This window comes from Pelophylax lessonae (genome assembly GCF_965119305.1).
Source record: "Pelophylax lessonae genome assembly, chromosome: 1".
NCBI classification, from domain to species: domain Eukaryota; kingdom Metazoa; phylum Chordata; class Amphibia; order Anura; family Ranidae; genus Pelophylax; species Pelophylax lessonae.
The window spans coordinates 305,791,166-305,811,040 of NC_138768.1; the positions used below are offsets into that span (position 1 = coordinate 305,791,166).

General features: G+C 47.3%; 1 protein-coding gene across 1 annotated transcript in view; it reads right to left on the bottom strand.

The window, feature by feature from the left end:
* Positions 1-19,875, bottom strand: part of TPCN1 (two pore segment channel 1) — a 373,488-nt gene that overhangs the window by 86,893 nt on the left and 266,720 nt on the right. The window contains exon 21 of the mRNA XM_082257616.1: positions 3,351-3,466. Within this exon, the coding sequence (XP_082113742.1) occupies positions 3,351-3,466 (116 nt within the window). The remainder of the gene's footprint in view (positions 1-3,350; positions 3,467-19,875) is intronic.

Here is a 19,875-nt window from a genome sequence, read left to right on the forward strand (position 1 = left end):
TAGACTTAGGAAGCTATTTACTACGTAATACTATTGGCTCCATTTACCTCTAAGGCAGTCTGCTGCCTGTTCATCTAATCTTAATGAGACATTTCCTGTCCAAGGGACCTAACATTTTTGCTTGTTGCAAGTGCATTACCTTGATGTTTATTCTCTGGTCAGGCTGACATAACCACATCAGTGGTTACACATATGAACCAAGCTTTGGGCAGGTTTATTAAATTAGTCTGCTGGTTTGTTGCACCCACTTCCACTCACTGCCAACATAGTCTGCTTCTTTCTATAGTTCTGCCTCACTGTATCGGTACACTACAAGCTGCACCTCCTCCACTGTTGAGCATGCTGGAGCTGCCACACAACTCAGGCCACTTACAGGTGTAAGCAGGACATCGGACTCTTCTACTTGCTGGCAACATTTGCCTTATTTTTTTTGCTTATGTTCAGCACACTATAGTATTCTAAACTCTATGCTGCATTTTGCAAGCAGATTAGGACACTGACAGGTGTAAGCAGGACATCTGACTCCTACTTGCAGCGAACATTTGCCTGAATCTTTCTCCTTATGTTCAGTACCCTATGCTATTCTCCACTGTACAGACACTAGCTGCTGCAGAATGCCATTCAGCAGAGAATAGTTGCTGTGCTCGGAATGTCATGCCTCTCTCTGCCTGTATCACCCTTGTGTGTTATTACCCACACATGAACTAGTAGCTGCTAAATGGCATCTTGTAGCTGCTAGTTTCTGTAGAGTGGAGAATAGCTAAGGACTGTGTACACTGTGCCGTATGTAATACCACAGTGGGCAGGACACAGATTGAGAAAGGCACAACACATTCAGAGCACAGCAGCTTTTCTCTGCTGAACGGCATTCTGCAGCTGCGGTTTTCTGCACAGTAGAGGATAGCACAGGCAGAAGGACAAAGGCAGAGAGAGGCAGGACATATAGAGAACAGCAGATTTTCTCTGCTGAACCGTATTCTACAGCTGCTGTTTTCTGCACAGGGGGAATGACACAGCAGATAGAAGGGGGATATAGGCAACAGCCGCTATTCTCTGCTGAATGCCATTCTGCGGCTGCAGTTTCCTGTACTGTGGAGAATAGCATAGAGGGATAAACACAAGAAAAGAGAGTCAGGCAAAAGCTGGCATCAAGTAGAATAATCCAGTGCACTGCTTTCACCTCTCAGTGTTCTGAGCTGCCGAGCAACATGCAGCGCCAGAACACTCAACAGTGCAGGAAGAAGCCGTGATTACCAGGGCATTGGTGAACTGGATGACAAAGGACAGTATTACTCCACTAACACCACCCACAGACCCGTTCAAGCAACGCCCAACAAAGAAACGAACATCACGATGCACACTAAAAATCAGGGGAACAATATGAATGATCATTTATTTTTTGAAAGTCATCCCGGACTTGAGTTTAAAAAAGCGACAGCCCATGTGATGATATTTATGAACTGAAAATTACACACAATAATGAGATAACACATAGAAAATGCTGGCAAGAAAAAAAGCTCATCTGAGTAGTAAATGTCATTAGTGAATTGAGGAAAAAAATCAACATAGAAAACAGAAAATAAAACTAAGGAAGCTATTGCATGCATTACGATTTATTTTTTAAAATCAAATTTAAGCAAGTTAGAACATATACAATATATAAAGTGCTCAGCATAAATGAGTACACCCCTTTTGAAAAGTAAGATTTTAATCAATATCTCAATGAACACAAGAACAATTTTCAAAATTTTGACAAAACTGAGTTTTATAGAATATTTGTTTAGCTCATTACATGAAAGGAAGGTTAATAATATACTGTAAAACTTAAATGACAAAATCTTCAGTTTTACTCAAATTAATATGCAAAAATGAATACACCCCACAATAAAAAACTACTACATCTAGTATTTTGTATGACCTCCATGATTTGTAAGGGCAGCATCAAGACTTCTAGGCATGGAATGAACAAGTTGGCGACATATTGCAACATCTATCTTTTTCTATTCTTCAAGAACGATCTCTTTCTCTTTTAGAGCCTGGATGCTGTATGGAGAATTATGCTCAACTTGTCTCTTCTCAATTCCCCATTCGATTGGGTTCAGATCAGGAGACATACTTGGACACTGAATCACTTTCACCCTATTCGTCTTAAGAAATGCAACAGTGGCCTTAGATGTGTGTTTTGGATAACTGACATGTTGGAAAAGTGTACGACGACCAAGAGCATGGAGTGATGGTAGCATCTTCTCTTTCAATATAGAGCAGTACATCTGTGAATTCATGATACCATCAATGAAATGCAGCTCCCCAACACAAGCAGCATTCATGCAGCCCAACAGAATGACACTGCCACCACCATTTTTCACTGTAGTCGCCATGCATTTTTTCTCCTCACCTTTGCGACGTCCTACAGTTTTAAAACCATCAGTTCCAAAAACAGTTATCTTGGTCTCATCACTCTAGAGTACAGAGTTTCAGTAGTCGTCTTCTTTTTCAGTTTGGGCCCTCGCAAATTCTAGGCAGGCTTTTTTGGGCATGGACTTTAGGAGAGTCTTCCTTCATCGACGACACCCATGCATGCCATTGCTCTGCAGTGTACGCCGTATTGTGTCAAGGAAACAATTACCCCAGTTTGGATTTCTACTTCTTTAGCGAACAGCAGTGAACTTGCATGGCGACTTTCTTCAACTCTTCTCATCAGAAGACGCTCCTGTCGAAGTGTTAACTTCCGTGGATGGCCTGGACATCTCTGTGAGATGGTTGCAGTTCCATCTTTGGTAAATTTTTGTATCACTTTTGCTACAGTAATCTGACGGATAAGTAAAGCTTTGCTGATCTTTTTGTAGCCTTAAAACTTTCTTGTGTAAAGAAATTAATTTTCTTTCTCAAGCCTTGTGACATTTCGCTTCCATGTGGTGCCATTGCTGATAGCATGACATGGGAAGGGGTTTTCTTTAAGTAATGCCCTTTTATAATCAGCTATCTGCTGGACACCTGCTTAATTAATAATTAGACTCACCTGTAGTTGAATGTTTGTTAAATTAGGATTTTGTGGTCTAAAATTTAGCTTTGCTCCTAAGACTTTAATTGGGGTGTATTCATTTTTGCAACGTGGTCTTGAATTAATTTATTAGTAAAAAATACATTTTTTTGTGTGTGCAAATTAACACATCTTGGTTGCAATCAATGGCCCACATTTGTGGAAGTATTTTGTATTAAAGTGTCCCATAGAAAACATTGATTCTGCAAGGAAAGTTAAGATTTTCTGACATATCTGTTGGGGTGTACTCATTTATGCTGAGCACTGTAAGTACACTGCGAAATGCTTTATACCCTTCCCCTCCTCTTACCAAAGCTGATGAGGATGTTGTCAAAGTTATTTAAATAGTAGTAACCTTCATCCATCTGGGTATGATTGCCCACAGTATGGTTAAGGAAACGATAGGAATCTGCCACTGTGCTAGTACTGAGAGAACATGATAATTAAAAAAACAATTGACAAAACATCAAACAGCATCACATAATGAATGTCTAACACAAGTTATAAAGTCAACAGTAAAAGCTCAAATCAATAATTAATATGGAAGGAATAGGCTAAATAGTGATGACCTATTACTGATAAATAAAGGAGTTTTAAAGTCAGAAGGCTTTTTTATCTTAATGCATTCTATGCATTAAGATAAAAAAAAAAAAACTTCTGTGTGTAGCAGCACCCCCTAATACTTACCTGAACCCCATCTCTTTTCAGAAAAGTCCACGAGTCCCTCGACTGTCCGGGACTCTCTCTGCTGATTGGCTGAGACACAGCCGCAGTGCCATTGGCTCTGCAGAGAGAGGGGACGGGGCCGACCAGCAGCTCCTTGTCTGAATGGACACACGGAGCTACAGCTTGACTCAAGTGCCCCCACAACAAGCTGGAGGGAGGGGCCAGGAGCAGCAACGAGGGACCCGAGAAGAGGGGGATCCGGGCTGCTCTGTGCAAAATCAACTGCACAGAGGAGGCAAGTATAACCTATTTAAATAACAAAACAAAACAAAACAAAAAAAAACCACGAGACAATCATTTAACGATTTGTGCTTTACCTGTAAAATCGTTTTCTTGGAGTTTAGTACAGAACACCGGTACTCTAGCCCTAAATGTGCGTTATATGTTGCTACTTTCAGGTGAGGACATTGGCAAAGTTCCCACTCCCAGCAATCCTCAGTTTTTTCTATCAAGTGATCAGAGGAAAATGCCAGGACAATGGGAAGGGTGGCCTGGGTCTTGTTCTGTATTCCAAGAAAAGGATATTACAGAACAACTAAGGGGTGGGCAACATAGCAAACAATTCCAGCAGGGGCAAAACAAGGGAACAGGCTTGCCAACCGTCCGTAAAGTCATGGACAGATTGTAAAAGTCTGATTTTAAATGCTGCCCGTCAATATTTGTTACAGACATAGTGTGTTCATAAAAACGCCGACCAAAGAGTTGCTCTGCTTTCCCCTGCCTCCTGAGCCAATGAGAAGGCACTGTATCCTGGCCCCTTCCTCAGCCTGGCACATTTGACTTAGATGTCGGCAGTCAGGGATGGAGAGTAAGAGAGAAAAGAGGACGATGAACATGCAGGGTTGGACGGACCTAAGCCTTCTACAAGGTAAGCTGAATAGATGTAGTCCGTAGCATGGCTGCCAATAAGGGGGTATAGGTAGCACACTTTTGCTGGGCCCCATCAGGTCAGCAGGAGGACCCTGCCTGCCAGGACCAGCCTGTTTTTTTCCTTCCCTATTCCGGCCAAGTCCAGTCTCATCAACCAAATTCCTATTCCAGGGTTGAAATATTCTTAGGAGCATGAGACATGCAGCTTTTGTCTATCTCCCTTCAGCGGCTGCACACAGAAGGAGCAGATGTGGAGAAAGAGAGAGCACAGAGGTGAGTGTCTAATGTTTTGAACACGTACTGTATAGGGAGATGCCAACCCTGACATGGGGCGCCATATCTACTTTTATTGCTTATTCTGCAGCTGTGGTACTCCTGTATCCTATCAGCTGTCCCCTGTGCCAGGCAATGGGAATTGCCGTTCCTTGATTGTGTGCTGTGAGGAATGCATAGTGCCAACAATAGGAGTGTCTCAGCATTCCTTGAGAGACTTATGTCTCTCAATGTGTTTAGCAGGTCAGGGGTTTGTGTCTGGGATGAAGACCTGCAGTGAATCTTACCGATTTTATGGTTGTGGTTGTTGGTGTGCAGCATCACTATTATTGGTCACTTGCATATTTTAAAGCCAACATTGTCATATTACTATACTAAGGGGCATATTTGTAAATCAATGAATCTGACATTTAGCAAACATTCTCTGCAGGTGAATGTTTCAGTTCCATGTATTTTGAATAGCAGTAAATGATTCTCCACCAGAGAATGTTTTGTAAAAGTCACATTCATTGCTTTATAAACATACCTTTAGTATTGTGGTTCACTTTGTGATAAATTACAATTAATTGGCCATATCATTTATTATGTCTTAATAGTTGCTAGATGGCTATGTATGCAAGGATATTGTTTAACAAATCGAGTCCCCTTAATAATAGCCTAGAAACACTAATTCCAAGTATAGTCACATGTAGGAAAGGAGAAGACAGCGGTCTACATCCTCTGGTGTCAGCAGATAGTTGCTTCATGACAATAAGATATGAATGTAGGTCTGGACTTCCATTTTTAAAAGCCATGTTCGGCCATCTAAGCCTTCATGGGTACTCACTGGGCTTCTCATACTCTGGTGGAACAAATTCTACAAGCAGTCATTGTTAAGACCTCTGAGATATTTTCAGGAGATAGGTGGGGGTTCGAGGGGGAGCTAGGCATAGACACCTTAGCATTCTTCTTACTAGGCAAGACTGTGCTCTTTCTGCCCATAACTTCCCTAATAAAGGTGTATGGTGTCTCAGAAGAGTTATTTTCCATAAAAAGGAAAAATTTCAAAATGTTTTGTACAAACTGTCTACACACACACCAAGGTAAGCCACTGAGCTTCCTCTAGCACAGCCAAAAAATAACTGTATCCAACACAGTCACTTTCCACTTTATGTGGTAGGCCTGCTGCAAAACCTCCTACTAATATTTGACCTGAAAAGACCTAGTTGCTTTCCTGGTCTTGAGAAAAGATCTCATACTGGTGACTTTCGGTACAGTACAGCAGGAGGTGACAGATCTAGCTTCAAACAAGGGTGCACCTTGTCCACCAGAACCTTAATAGTTTATTTCAGATTATAGGCGATGTAAAGTTCTCAGAATCCAAGGATTTGCCATCAATTTCCTTATTTTCCTCGGGAAACAATACAGCCACAATGAACGAGTCAGAGAATGACTCAACAGGGAACGTGGACTGACAGCGTTTACACCTTGCGCATCTCACGGTCTCTTTTAGAAGCACAGACTTTGCCCATTATGACTTCCATAAAGGTTGAAAATGTGTCTCTAGTTAAAAATAAGGAATGGGGAGTACTGGAGGAGATAAGGGAGACTACAAGGTGTAGAGTTTTGAGAGGAAGCCTGAATAACCTCATCATGGCCCTGTGCACAGTGTGTGATGGCCTGCCTCCTTTTCCCACTACCCTTCTGTCTGACATCCACCATGAGGATGAGGGGTTTCTCTGAGGGGTACTCACAACATTACTCACTGCAAAAACTGTTGCTGTGCAGCAGTCCTCTGCCCCATTACCAAAGGCTGAAGGATAACTCAGTGAAGGCTGATGTAAAGACCTAGGCCACAATCTAGGGCAGGGTGGCGACTGGGACTCTAGTGTGCTTATCTGTAGCAGAGCAATGTGCTCAACATGGCACTGGCACCTGGAGTCAGGCAGAGGTCTGAGAACCTCCTACAAAAAGTGATACTATGCACAGTGAACGGGCCACTGTGTGCTCGCATGTTTCACAGGGGCTGTGCCAAAATCTTCTTAGCATTCGGAAAAGTAGTGCACACTACCACAAACCAATTAAAAACAAACTAGACCATGGTTGCGACAAACTGTTAAAAAAGTGCTGCAGCCCCCCGTCACACACTGCTTCCAGCCTCCGGTATACCCACTGCCTAACCCTCTGTGCTCAAGGAAGAGTCTTGATATCCAGGTGGAACCCACAGGGGAAAGGGCAAAGCCCCAGACTCTGCAAAGCATACCCTCTCCTCCAAGGAGAGGGTCTTCAGGAACTGGAACTATAAGGATTCAGATGGCCACTGCCCTGGACTTGGATAACTAAATAAGGGTTGATTTACTAAACATGGAGAATGCAAAATCTGGTGGCTAATCAGCTTCTTACTTCCACTTTTTTAATTAAGCTTTTACAAAAGAAATCTGGAAGCGGATTGGTTTCTATGCAAAGCTGCACCATATTTTGCAATCTCCAGTTTTAGTAAATCAATCTCACAGTGTTGTAAAGACTGCATGTGAGCAGACTGCAAAGTGCACACCCAGACACTCAATTGCACAAAGTATGCCAGGTCTCCAAGGGGAATTCAGAAACTATATAAAAATCTCTAATAAATGTATTACACACAGTCGGTGGTGCTTTTGTCGCTCCCTTATTTGTGCTTTTACATAATAACTACATAGTGTTGCACTGCTGTACCAAAAGACGAACACCAAACACAGAGTCATGTGCCCGGTGCCACTGGCATGGTTACAAATCAGTCTTCAATATGGCTGAGTCTGAGTATAGTTTCCTGAGTCAATGCTAAAGGGCCACCAATCCAGAACCTGAAATCAATTTGCTGCAGTGGTATTGATTCAACAAGGAGGAGAAGACATTTCTCTGTGTTAAGAACCAAGTGTATTCTTCAGTCTTCCACTAATATTGGAATTACAAGTCAAAAACCTGCTCTCAGTAGACGTAGATTGTCCAACACCTAAGGACACTTGCAAAAACTCTGAGAATTGCTGGGGGTGGGAGTGGTCATATGAGCGGTCATAACAAAATGTTTTGTTTATGTCCTCACCTGAAAGTGGCAGCATATTACCCATGATCAAGACTTAAAGGAGCATGTGTCTTATACAGTACAAATAAGAAGATTTGGTTTGCAACTTAACATAGGACCTACAGTGTTACCCCAGTAAAACAACATTTTTATACTTTTTCATTTTTCTGTTTAATAATCTTTCATATTAATTTTTTTTATTACTCATGTAATATTTTGTACTTACACACATTAAAATACTTGGGCATCCTGCCCTTTGCCCTTTTTGTTTCAATATTTTTATTGAAAATTTTTCATGACGCCCGTTGCCCTTTTTTAAAGAGAAAGCCGAGCACTGCTCTTCACAAGAAATTGCACAGTCCTTTAACTATAAGGCAAAAGAACACCACCTAGTGGTTTGTAAAAGACCATAGAGAACAAAACAATGTGCTGGTATTATGCTAGCTGGGGCTATGGGAAAAAAAAAAAAAAAAAGAAAAACTCACACAATCATTCAAAAAAAAAAAAAAAAAAAAATTCCCTTCTTTTCCCTTGCCTAGTCACACAGCACATTGTATTCTGTGAATTTGGAAGGTACTCTCCCCCTCCCTTAACTGATCATTGCAGACTTAATGTCATCAACACCAAGAACCACTACCTGCTCTGCTCCTTATTATGAAGCTCACTTAAAATATTCACAAAACTAAACCTACAAGGCCCATACGAATTGATTTGCATCAGAAAGAAAGAGTGGAAAACTGCATTTAATACCAGGGATGGTCACTAAAAATACAAAGTGATGGCTCTTCTGCCTCTGTAACTCCCGTGCAATCTTCCAGCACTTTGTCAACTACATTTTCAAAGACCTGGATACGCCTATGGGCAGGCCAAGGTGGTAAACGCCCTCTCTCTAGTATAGGTCTTCAGTTTAGTAACAAGCAGTGTCAAAAAGGGGTGGGTGCTGTGTCCGTCAATTAACTCAGAGAAATGGATTTTACGGTAAGTCAAAAATCACAATTTTCTCTTTCGTTCACTGATGGACACAGCTTCTCCATTATTCAGAACCATAGAGACATCCCCAAGTAGTGCAAACATGAGGAGTGGGACAACAAAAAATCCAAGGCTAAACACAATATCCAACCAGGTAAACAGGAGCTCAACAAAAAAACAACTGGAGCCCAACCTGAACAATACACCCCCAAAGAGGGAACAAACCCTCTAAACAGCAGCCGGCAAAACATGCGGCCAAAGGAAGAATCTGCAGATGCCAACACTTCCTTCTTGAAGAATTTTGTAAAAGTGTGCACCGATGACAAAGTGGCTACGTTGCAAACCTGCGCCACTGACGCCGGATGACGAAAGACCCAAGAAGCAGTAAGCACCCAAATAGAGTGTGCAGTTACAGGGAAAGAAGGAATCTGACCCCTGATAGAATAGGCCTGAGTCACCTTCTGTCTGATCCATCTGGAAATGGTCGCAGAAGAAGGGGTCAGCCCTTTTCTTGGCCCGTCGGTGATCACAATTTGTGAGTCTGACCTCCGAAAAGACTCTGTGGCTGCCAAATACACCCAAATCACCTGAACCACATCCAAGGCATGCAAAGCAAATTCCTTAGGATGTTTAGGCCTTGTACACAGGGAAGGCAGCACAATGTCTTCATTCAAATGGAAATCAGAGACTACGTTAGGAAGGAATGACGGATACGGGCGAAGAACCACCTTATTCTTTGTGGACCACCATAGATGGTAGGACACGATAACACCGCCAGCTCCGACACCCTGCTAGCAGAAGTGATAGCCACCAAAAAGGCCACCTTCTCAGGCAGCTCAAGCAAGGGAATTTCCCAAAAATTCTCAGAGAGGTTTACAGAGAACTGAAAGCACCAAGTTCAGATCCCAAGGCAGTAGAGCAGACTGCACTGATGGGATCAGATGTCAAACCCCTTGAATAAAAGTACGCACCACAGAGTGAGTGAAAAGGGGTCGCTGAAAGAAGACCACCAAGGCCAAAACCTGGCCCTTAATGGTAGTCAAGGCCAATTTTTTTCTCACGCCTCATTGAAGAAAGTCAAAACCGAGCCACCGAAAAAAAAAGAACGAGGGTGAACTCCAAGCGACTCTCACCATGAAATGTACATTTTCCATATACTATGGTAGATCTTCCCAGAGATAGACTTCCTAGCCTTTAGCAGCGTCAAAATCACCAACCCAGGAAAACCTCTATGCCTCAGTACCTGGCTTTCAACAGCCAGGCCGTCAAGCCAGCGACTGTAAAGCAGGATGTTAGATTGGCCCTTGGGACAGTAGATCCTCCCTGAGAGGCAGTGCCCAAGGGATGTCGGTGACCAGTCGCACCAGGTCGGCGTACCAAGATCAATGAGGCCAATCCAGGGCCACTAGAATGACTGGAATCCCCTCGGACTCAATTCTGCGCAAAAGCCACGACAGAAGCTGGACAGGAGGAAAGGCATAGATCAGACCATACTGGCACCAAGGGGCCGCCAAAGCATCGGAGACACCCACCAGAGGATCCTGTGACCTTGCCACAAACCTCGGCACCTTTCTGTTGAGCCAGGACGCCAACATATCCACCTCGGAGATATCCCTAAGGAGACATATATGATGAAACACGTCCGGATGAAGAGACACCTGCTCCAACGCCTGCTGACAGAGATAGTCCGCCTGCCAGTTTTCCACTTCTGGAATGTGTATGGCGGAGAGGGCCAGAAGGAAGTATTCTGCCCACCAAAGAATGCCAGCTACTTCCAGGGCTGCCTACACACTCTTTGTTCTGCCCTGGTGATTGACATAAGCCACCGCTGTGGCATTATCCGACTGATTCCGCACTGGAAGCCCCCGGAGGCGATCCATCCAGTGATCCAGGCACAGCCTGATCGCCCAAAGTTCCAAGACATTATTCGGTAGTCTGGACTCCTCTGGCGTCCAACAACCCTAAGCAGAGCTCAGTCTTAGGACACCTGCCCACCCGGGCAGACTAGCATCCGTGGTGACCACTGTCCAATACACGGGGAGAAAGGATTTGCCCTGACAAAGAGCCAGAGAGCGAAGCCTCCAGACCAGAGACCCCCCCTGGTTTCCCAGCTCAGCGGATCCGATTGTCCAGAGACTTGGACACTTGTCCCATTTTACCAGATCTCCTTTTGAAGGGACCTCGTATAGAACTGTGCAATTGGGACTGCCTGAAAGGTAGATACCATCAGGCCCAGCACCCACAAGCAAGTTCGAAGGGAGAACCACCTGCTGGACAATAGGCGATGAATCGAAGCATGCAACTTCTGGAGTTTGTCCAGAGGAAGGAACACTCTGAATCCAGAGTCAGACCATGATAATTCAACCTCCTGGATGGAATCCGAGCAGACTTCTGGTAAATTAGAAGCCAACCAAACTCCTTTAGGATCTGTAGTGATCTCCACGTCGTCGATCAAGGCAGTAGAGGACTCCGCTTGCAACAGGAGGTCGCCCAGATAGCCCATTACCGCAATCCCCCACTGACGTAGCAACGCCAGAACAACACTTTTGTGTAGACCCGAGGAGTGGAGGTGAGACCAAAGGGTAACGCCACGACCTTGGAATGCGCAGGTAAGCATTCTTGATGTCGATAGAGGCAAGAAAATTCTTCCTGATGTAGGGACGCTACCACCATGTGAATCGACTCCATTCTAAACTTCTGTCCCCGCACAAGCAGTTCAGGGCCTTGAGGTCCAGAATTGGACATACCTTACCCTCCTTTTTTGGGACCATAAACCGGTCTGAATAAGAACTGGGACAATCACACCCTGAAGCAGCAGGTCTTGCACTGCCCCACAGAGAGCTTGCAATCAGTCCGGGGACAGACACACATTGGAAGGGAAGAATCCTTCTGGAGGGCAAGAACGAAACTATCTTGTGACCAGACAGTATAACTTGTCAGTTACCAGTAGCCGGGCCCAGAAACCAGCAAAGACGTCCCCCCACCCCAGGCATGGGTGAGGGCGCACCTTCATGATGAAGAAGCCTTGTCCTAGGGTTTAAAGAATCCTACTCTCAGCTTGCCAGACCAGGGCCGCTTGAAACCTTCGGAAGAGGACTTGAAAGGTTTTGAACCCTTGTCAGTGGACCCTGAAGGATGAAATAACGGAATTTTTGTAAAATCTTCAATACCCAAATCATCACTGTTGGGTATTGACTTCCGCTCCGCAGGAGTAGCTAGGCATAAAGACTTAGTCAAAAGAACAAAGGCATTTGCATATACAAAACCCATGGGGGCTGTCCCATCTGGTCAATACCCCCCTGCAGTGACCACTGGGGCGGGGGCGGCGACTGTCGGAGGACTCAGAGAAAGGTATTTTACAGGTAAGATTTTACAAAAATTCAGTTTTCTCTTACGTCCTCCGACAGTCGCCGCCGCCTCTAAGTCATCACTGTTGGGATGTCCCAAAGCAGTATAGACATGAGGGGTGGGAGACGCAACCGTAGAAAAAGGCAACACAGTACCCACATCAGAGAAAGGAACCTTACATGACAGTAAGAGAACCTGCTGGGCAACAGAAAACAATGCTCAACAGGAGCAACAGCCCAGGAAAGCAAATACCAACAGCCAGGGACCCAGAAAAAAACAAGGGTCCATTATGGCACCGCCGCACTGAGAACCTTGCGGCCAAAGGAGGCATCAGCTGAAGAACATCTACTTTGTAGAATTTGGAAAAAGTGTGCACCGACGACCAAGTCGCAGCCTTGCACACCTGGGCCACCGAGGCCCAATGCCAATAGGCCCAGGACGCACTCACAGATCTGGTAGAGTGCGCCTTAACAGGGAAGGGTGGAACCCGTTCCTTCAAGGCATAAGCCTGTTCAATGGTCTGTCTGATCAATTTGGCAATAGTCGCTGCTGATGCAGCCATGCCCTTCCGAGGTCCCTCAGGAAGGACAAAGAGGGAATCCGTTTTCCGAAAGGATTCCGTAGACGACAGGTAAACCCTGATCGCCCTGACAACATCCAAGGAGTGCAGAGCAACCTCCTTAGGATGCTTAGGCTTCGTACAAAGCGAAGGCAGGACAATGTCCTCATTAATGTGGAACTCAGAGACCACCTTAGGAAGAAAGGAGGGATGCGGACGCAAGACCACCTTATCCCGGTGAATCACCAAGTATGGAGAACGGCAAGACAACGCAGCCAGTTCCGACACCCTGCGAGCCGAAGTGATCGCCACCAAAAAGGCAACCTTCTTAGACAGCAGAGGCAACGATATATCCCAAATGTTTTCAAAGGGAGCATGCTGTAACACGGACAGAACCAAGTTCAAGTCCCATAGAGGTAAGGGCTCCTTCCTGGGAGGAGCCAAATGTCGCACACCTTGAATGAAGGTGAGAACCAGAGAATGAGACGCCACAGGGCGCTGGAAAAGAATAGCCAGTGCGGACACCTGGCCCTTGATCGTGGCCAGCGCCAGGCGCTGGTACACATCACACTGAAGGAAGGCCAAAACTCTCGACACCGAGTATGAGCGAGGGGAGAACCCCCTGGACTCACACCAGGCCAAATAAGCCTTCCAGGTACGGTAATAGATTTTACCAGAGGAGGTCTTTCTAGCCTTGACAAGGGTAGGAATGACCTCAGAAGAGAGACCCCTGTCCCTCAGGACCTGGGTCTCAACAGCCAGGCCGTTAAAGCCAGCGACTGTAAAGCAGGATGGAAGATCGGACCCTGAGACAGGAGATCTTCCCGCATTGCCAGGTGAACAACGTCGGCGTACCAGGACCGGTGTGGCCAGTCCGGCGCCACCAGAATCACCAGGTGCGGTTCCGAGGCTAACCTGCGGAGGAACCTGGATAGCAACTAAATCGGAGGAAAGGCATACATCAGACAATATTGATGCCAAGGGGCCACCAACGCATCCAAAGCGTCGGCCAGCGGATCGCGCGTTCTTGCCACGAACCTTTCCACCTTTCGGTTTAGCTGAGATGCGAACAGATCCACGTCCGGGGATCCCCACTTCGCACACAGCATTTGGAAAACCTCCGGGTGTAGGGACCATTCCCCCTGGTCCAGGGTCTGGCGGCTGAGATAGTCGGCCTGCCAATTCTCCACACCCGGAATGTGAACTGCCGAGATCGCCGGGACATGAGTCTCGGCCCAAGACAGAATGTCGGTCACCTCCCGGGCCGCCCGAGCACTCCTGGTGCCCCCTTGGTGGTTGATGTAAGCCACCACAGTAGCATTGTCCGTCTGTACCCGGACAGGACGGCCCCAAAGATGGTCCGACCACTGGAAGAGACAGAGTTTTATCGCTCGCAATTCCAGCACATTTATCGGGAGGGAGGACTCCTCCTCCGACCAAGTGCCCTGGGCAGACAGGTTGCCCAGGACTCCATCCCAGCCCGACAGGCTGTCATCCGTGGTAATTACTGTCCACACCAACGGACGGAAGGACTTGCCTTCCGCCACCGACGGGGACTGGAGCCACAACAGAAGAGAAGAGCCAATCTGGTCTGACGACTCAAGGAGACACTCAGATCCAGGGACTGAGGCAGTCTGTCCCACCTGGTCAGGATCTCCGCCTGGAGAGCCCGCGTGTGAAACTGAGCAAAGGGTATCGCCTCGAAGGCCGAAACCATCAACCCCAGGCCCCGCATACAGGTCCTGCAAACGCCCCAGAGGCAAATGAAGATTTGAGGGAAAGAATCTGTCCGCCGGCCGGGAAAGGAATTTGATCTTGTATCCCGATCGAACGATTTCCAGAACCCACCTGTCCGATATCCGGAGCAGCCAAGGTTGGAGGAAACCGCGCAAACGTCCCCCCACCCCTGAAACGGGTGAGGGCGCCCCTTCAGGCAGAGGCAGACTGACCCGCCGAGCCGGCATTGCCTGACTTCTGCTTACCCGCCCAGGGCTTCTTCTGACTGCCCTGAGCCTTGAAGGGCTTACCCTTGGATTGGTTCCGAAAGGCGCGAAAGTACCCCTGAGTGGATATAGGCGCAGAACCCCGCTTGCCTCAAAAGGACTTGTTCTTCGGGTTCTGGGGCAGCAAAGTGCTCTTGCCCCCCATGACGCCTTTTACCAAGGTATCCAACGCCTCCACAAAAAGGCGAGAGCCAGCATAGGGAAAATCAGCAACTGTTTTCCGCGAGGACTGGTCAGCCGACCAGCTCTTCAGCCATATCAGTCGCCGGTTAAGTACCGAGACACTAGAGAGGCGTGCTACTAAAGGGGCCTCATTCAAGGCCGCATCACACAGATACATGATTCCCTGGTGGATTTGATCCACCATTTCCAGCCGGGCAGGAGGAACATCATCAGACACGAGGTTGCTCCTAAGCACCTTCGTCCAATCAGCCACCGCCTGAGCCACCAAAACGGACGCGAAAACGGGTCTGAGCAACGAGCCCGCCACCGTATAGGAATGGCGGGCCAGAGACTCCAACCGCCGGTCCGTGGGATCCCGGAAAACCGGGGGAACCTCAGAAGGAACCAAGGTAGCCTTGTTTAACAAGGCCACAGTGTGATCTACCTGTGGAGGCACACACCATCGTGATTCCGTAGCCGGTGCAAAAGGATAAAGCAATTTGAACCGACTAGGCACCAGGAATGGACGTTTTAACGTGCGCCACATTTCATTAACAGTGTAATGAAACTCAGCTGGGCAGGGAAAAACCTGCGCCGACTTGCGGGTCCTGTGCGTCCCAAATGAGGGCACAACGCCCGGAGGACAGGGCTCATCCTCCAAATGCAGTGTTTCCTTAACAGAAACAATCAATTCATCCATGGTCGCCCGCTCTTCAGGCGACCCCGGGGAAGAGGTATCATCAACCCCTTCCACCTCTGCCTCCCCCTCAGACCCCAGCGGGTCCAAGGATGAGCGAGACCCTGAAAAGGGCACGCTCGCAGCAGCAGCAGCCATATCACCCTCTGAATCAGAGAAAAGAGACAATCTGAGCCTCTTTCTTAGCAGCAGGTTCAGCCATCAGCATTTCCATGATTTACACCAAGGACGCCACTACAGCGGCCAAAACAGGTCTCAGAGGGGCCACAGGAGAACTGGGAACCCCCACCAGAGTTGGGGGGAATTTACCGTCCTGAGAATCCATTGCTCAAATGACAAACAACAGTGCAAAAGAAAATTTTGTACTGCCCCTTTAAGATCGCTGCGGAGTGTGCAGCCCACCGCTACAGCTACAGTGACAAAGACCCCCAAACAGGAGAAGACAAAACTGAGCTAGAAATTACAATACAGAAAAAATATTGAGAGCAATAACCTGCAGAGCCCCGCAGAGGGTTGCTCCTTGCTGCTAGATTAGGCTGAACGTATAGGCTGCATGACCTCGGGGAAAATGGCTGCCCCATAGGATTGCATGGAAGGCTCCGCCAAAATGGCCGCCGAACATGCGGTCGGAACGATCGTTCGGCTACCGCAAAATGGCGGCGGATGGCGCCAAAAACAGCATGTAGATAGCCCACAAAGAAGCCCAACATGCCTGCTCATACTTAAAAATGGCGGACCGCGCGGATTCACCCGCTGCGGTCGCCACACACTCAGTCTGCACCCCCACCAACACCGAAGTGACACAGGGAAGGGGACCCCCCAAAAACACACAGCACCGCAGCGCATGTACAAGCGATCCCCGCAGGGACCGCATCAGGGAGTCACACAGGCACAGACATGGGGGAGACACAGCAACACAGACTGCCACCCCAGACAGAGGCCCCACACAGAAGTACTTACCTGTACCAGATTTCGTGGGGAGCCTCTCAGAACGGAAAGCCGCTGTCCTCATCTGACAGGGAATGCCGTTAGCCAGGGACATTGCACTGCAGCATCGCAGATGCGTCCAGTGAGGTAGCCACCTCACGGCTGCATCCCTGCTGCGAACAGGGATGGGTCGTTCATAATGCCAGGGCGAACCATAGCTCAATGGCGGGCTGGGGGTCCATCTGACCCTCTGCCCTGGAGACCGAGGGCGGCCAGTCCGAATCCCAGCACCGCATAAATCCATCTTCTTCCGAAGAGTCGACTAAAACTAAAGCTGACAAAACAAACAGCTAGTAAAGTAAGAAAAAATTGACATTTTCAAAGAAAATCAAATAAAAGATTAGATAGGCTGAGACTGCAGCCCCAGCACAGGGAAGCCTAACTACTCCTGATGCTAGGCAGATTAAAACTGAGTTGGGAGTGGTCACTGCAGGGGGGTATTTACCAGATGGGACAGCCCCCATGGGTGTGTATATGCAAATGCCTTTGTTCTTTTGACTAAGTCTTTATGCCTAGCTACTCCTGCTGAGCGGAAGTCAACACCCAACAGTGATGACTTAGAGGCGGCGGCGACTGTCGGAGGACGTAAGAGAAAAACTTTTTGAGAGCCGAGAAAGATGGGCCACATCTGCAACGAGGTTCTTTTCCCTTCCCAGACTGGAAGAAAGGTACTTGTCCCCCCCAGTGAGACTCTTAATGAGGTCATTCAGGGTAGCCCCAAACAGGCCATCGTCTTGGAAGGGTAAATCAGTCAGAGCTTATTTAGAAGTCTGGTTCACAGACAACACTTAAGCCACAATCCACGCCTAAGCACCACTGCCGAAACAGATAGCTAAGAAATCAGGGTAGCCGCATCCAAAGAGGCATCGCAGACAAACTGCAGCCCCTGGATCAACTGGTTTGCCAACTCAGCAAAAACAGGGAATCTGCTCACCCTCTAGGTCACGGCACAAAAGTGTAGTCCACTCAGTTAGTGTTTGCGACACTAGGGCAATGGCCAGGACTGGCCTCAGCCTCAATCCAGCAATAGTGAACATATTGCGGGCCACATACTCCACCTTCCTGTCAGCCGGATCCTTAAAAGCCGGAGATTCCTCTACCAGAATCACTCCTCAAAGGGTTACCGCACCGCAAAAGCGTGTAGGAACCACAAAGTGACGTTTTGGACACTCCCACTCCTTAGAGACAATTTAGTAAAAACAGGAGGGATAAGGAAACACATTTGCCATGCGAGATGGCATGTGGGTGCCAAAAGGGAACTCGCACCTCCGCCGCAGTCTCAGTTGCATCCTCCATTCATAAAATTTCCCACACAAATGCAATCAGTGCATCAACTAGCGCCTTCTCGTGCGCAGCTACAGGTGGGGAGGAATCATCTTCACTATCGAATAATCAGGGAGTGTGGCTGCAGACCCCGAAAGGTGGGCCATGTCCGCAGTGGCCGAGTCAGATTCAGGCTCTGATGAGGCAGGGGAAGGTGGGGGACACTTTTTGCTAGCCCGCCGCCCAAAGGCCACCTCCACCCGGGAAAGAAAGGACTCCAGGACCGCCGTCAGTGCACCCAGGGAGGGCTGGGACCCCTAGGGACCTGCAGCCTCAGAGGGGGTCAGGTGGGGAAAAGTGCTCTTAAGAATCAATGAGAATCAAGGGCAACCCCCACAAAAATTGTCTAGCACCACTTTGGGCCACCCCCACTGCGCTGGTAGCACTAGTAGGTCACCAGTAAGCATAGAACAGCACAACCTGCACCAGAGATGGGGAGGGATCCCACCAAACTCACCACCCCTCCAGAGTAGCACAAGTCTGCCACCAGGAAGCACTGCTCCACTTGCAGCGTCCAAGGGATAGGAAAAAAACCCCTGCCATGGCCGCCGCTGCATTAGCACGCCGGACCAACGAAAAATGGCCACCGAACTACACAAACATGGCTGTTGGCCATAGAAAGACATAGGCTACAACAAAAAGGGCCACCACACGCTGCTCCACGGGGCTCCCCAGGAGGGAACCCTGGAGCCCTGGCCTATACCCAGCAAGGAGAGTGGGGACCGGGAACAGGACCCCAGTAACAGCCAGTATGGGACTGCCCATAGACGTAGCCATGTCTTTTTTCTGCCCAGTGTCCTACTCATGTAGGGGGGCAATATAACCCTATGGTTCTGAATAATGGAGAATCTGTGTCCATCAATGAATAAAAGAGTAATAAACATTTTATTTAATTTCTTCATCAAAAAAAAAAAAAAAAAATCACAACTTCATAAAACTCAGCATACAGTATCTCTTATTAAATACTTCAGACTGTCTACTTTCCAAAAATGAGCCATTTGGAGGGCATTTGTACTGTTCTGGCATTTTATGGCCTTAAGAAATGAGATAGGCAGTCAGTACATCAGGATTGCTCGATTTTCAAATATACAGTGCATCCAGAAAGTATTCACAGCGCTTCACTTTTTCCACATTTTATGTTATGTTACAGCCTTGTTCCAAAATGGAAGAAATTCATTATATTCCTCAAAATTCTACAAACACCACACCATAATATCCACATGAAATAAGCTTATATGAAATCTTTGCAAATTAATGAGAAATAAAAAAAACGAAATCACATGTACATAAGTAGTCACAGCCTTTTTTCCATGACACTCAAAATTTAGCTCAGGTGCATCCTGTTTTCACTGATCGTCCTTGAGATGTTTCTTCAACTTGGAGTCCACCTGTGGTAAATTCAGTTGGTTGGACATGATTTGGAAAGGCACACACCTGTCTATAAAAGGTCCCACAGTTAACAGTGCATGTCAGAGCACAAACCAAACCATGAAGCCCATGGAATTGTCTGTAGACCTACAATACAGGATTGTATCGAGGCACAGATCTGGAGAAGGGTACAGAAAGATTTCTGAAGCATTAAAAAGGTCCCAATGTGCACAGTGGCCTCCAACATCCGTAAATGGAAGAAGTCTGGAAACGCCATGACTCTTCCTAGAGCAGGTCGCCCAGCCAAACTGAGCGATCGGGGGAGAATGGCCTTAGGGTGGTGACCAAGAACCTGATGGTCACACTGACAGAGCTCCAACATTTCTCTGTGGAGAGAAGAGAACCTTCCAGAACAACCACCATCTCTGCAGCAATCCACCAATCAGGCCTGTATGGTAGAGTGGCCAGACAGAAGCCACACCTCAGTAAAAGGCACATGACAGCCCACCTGGA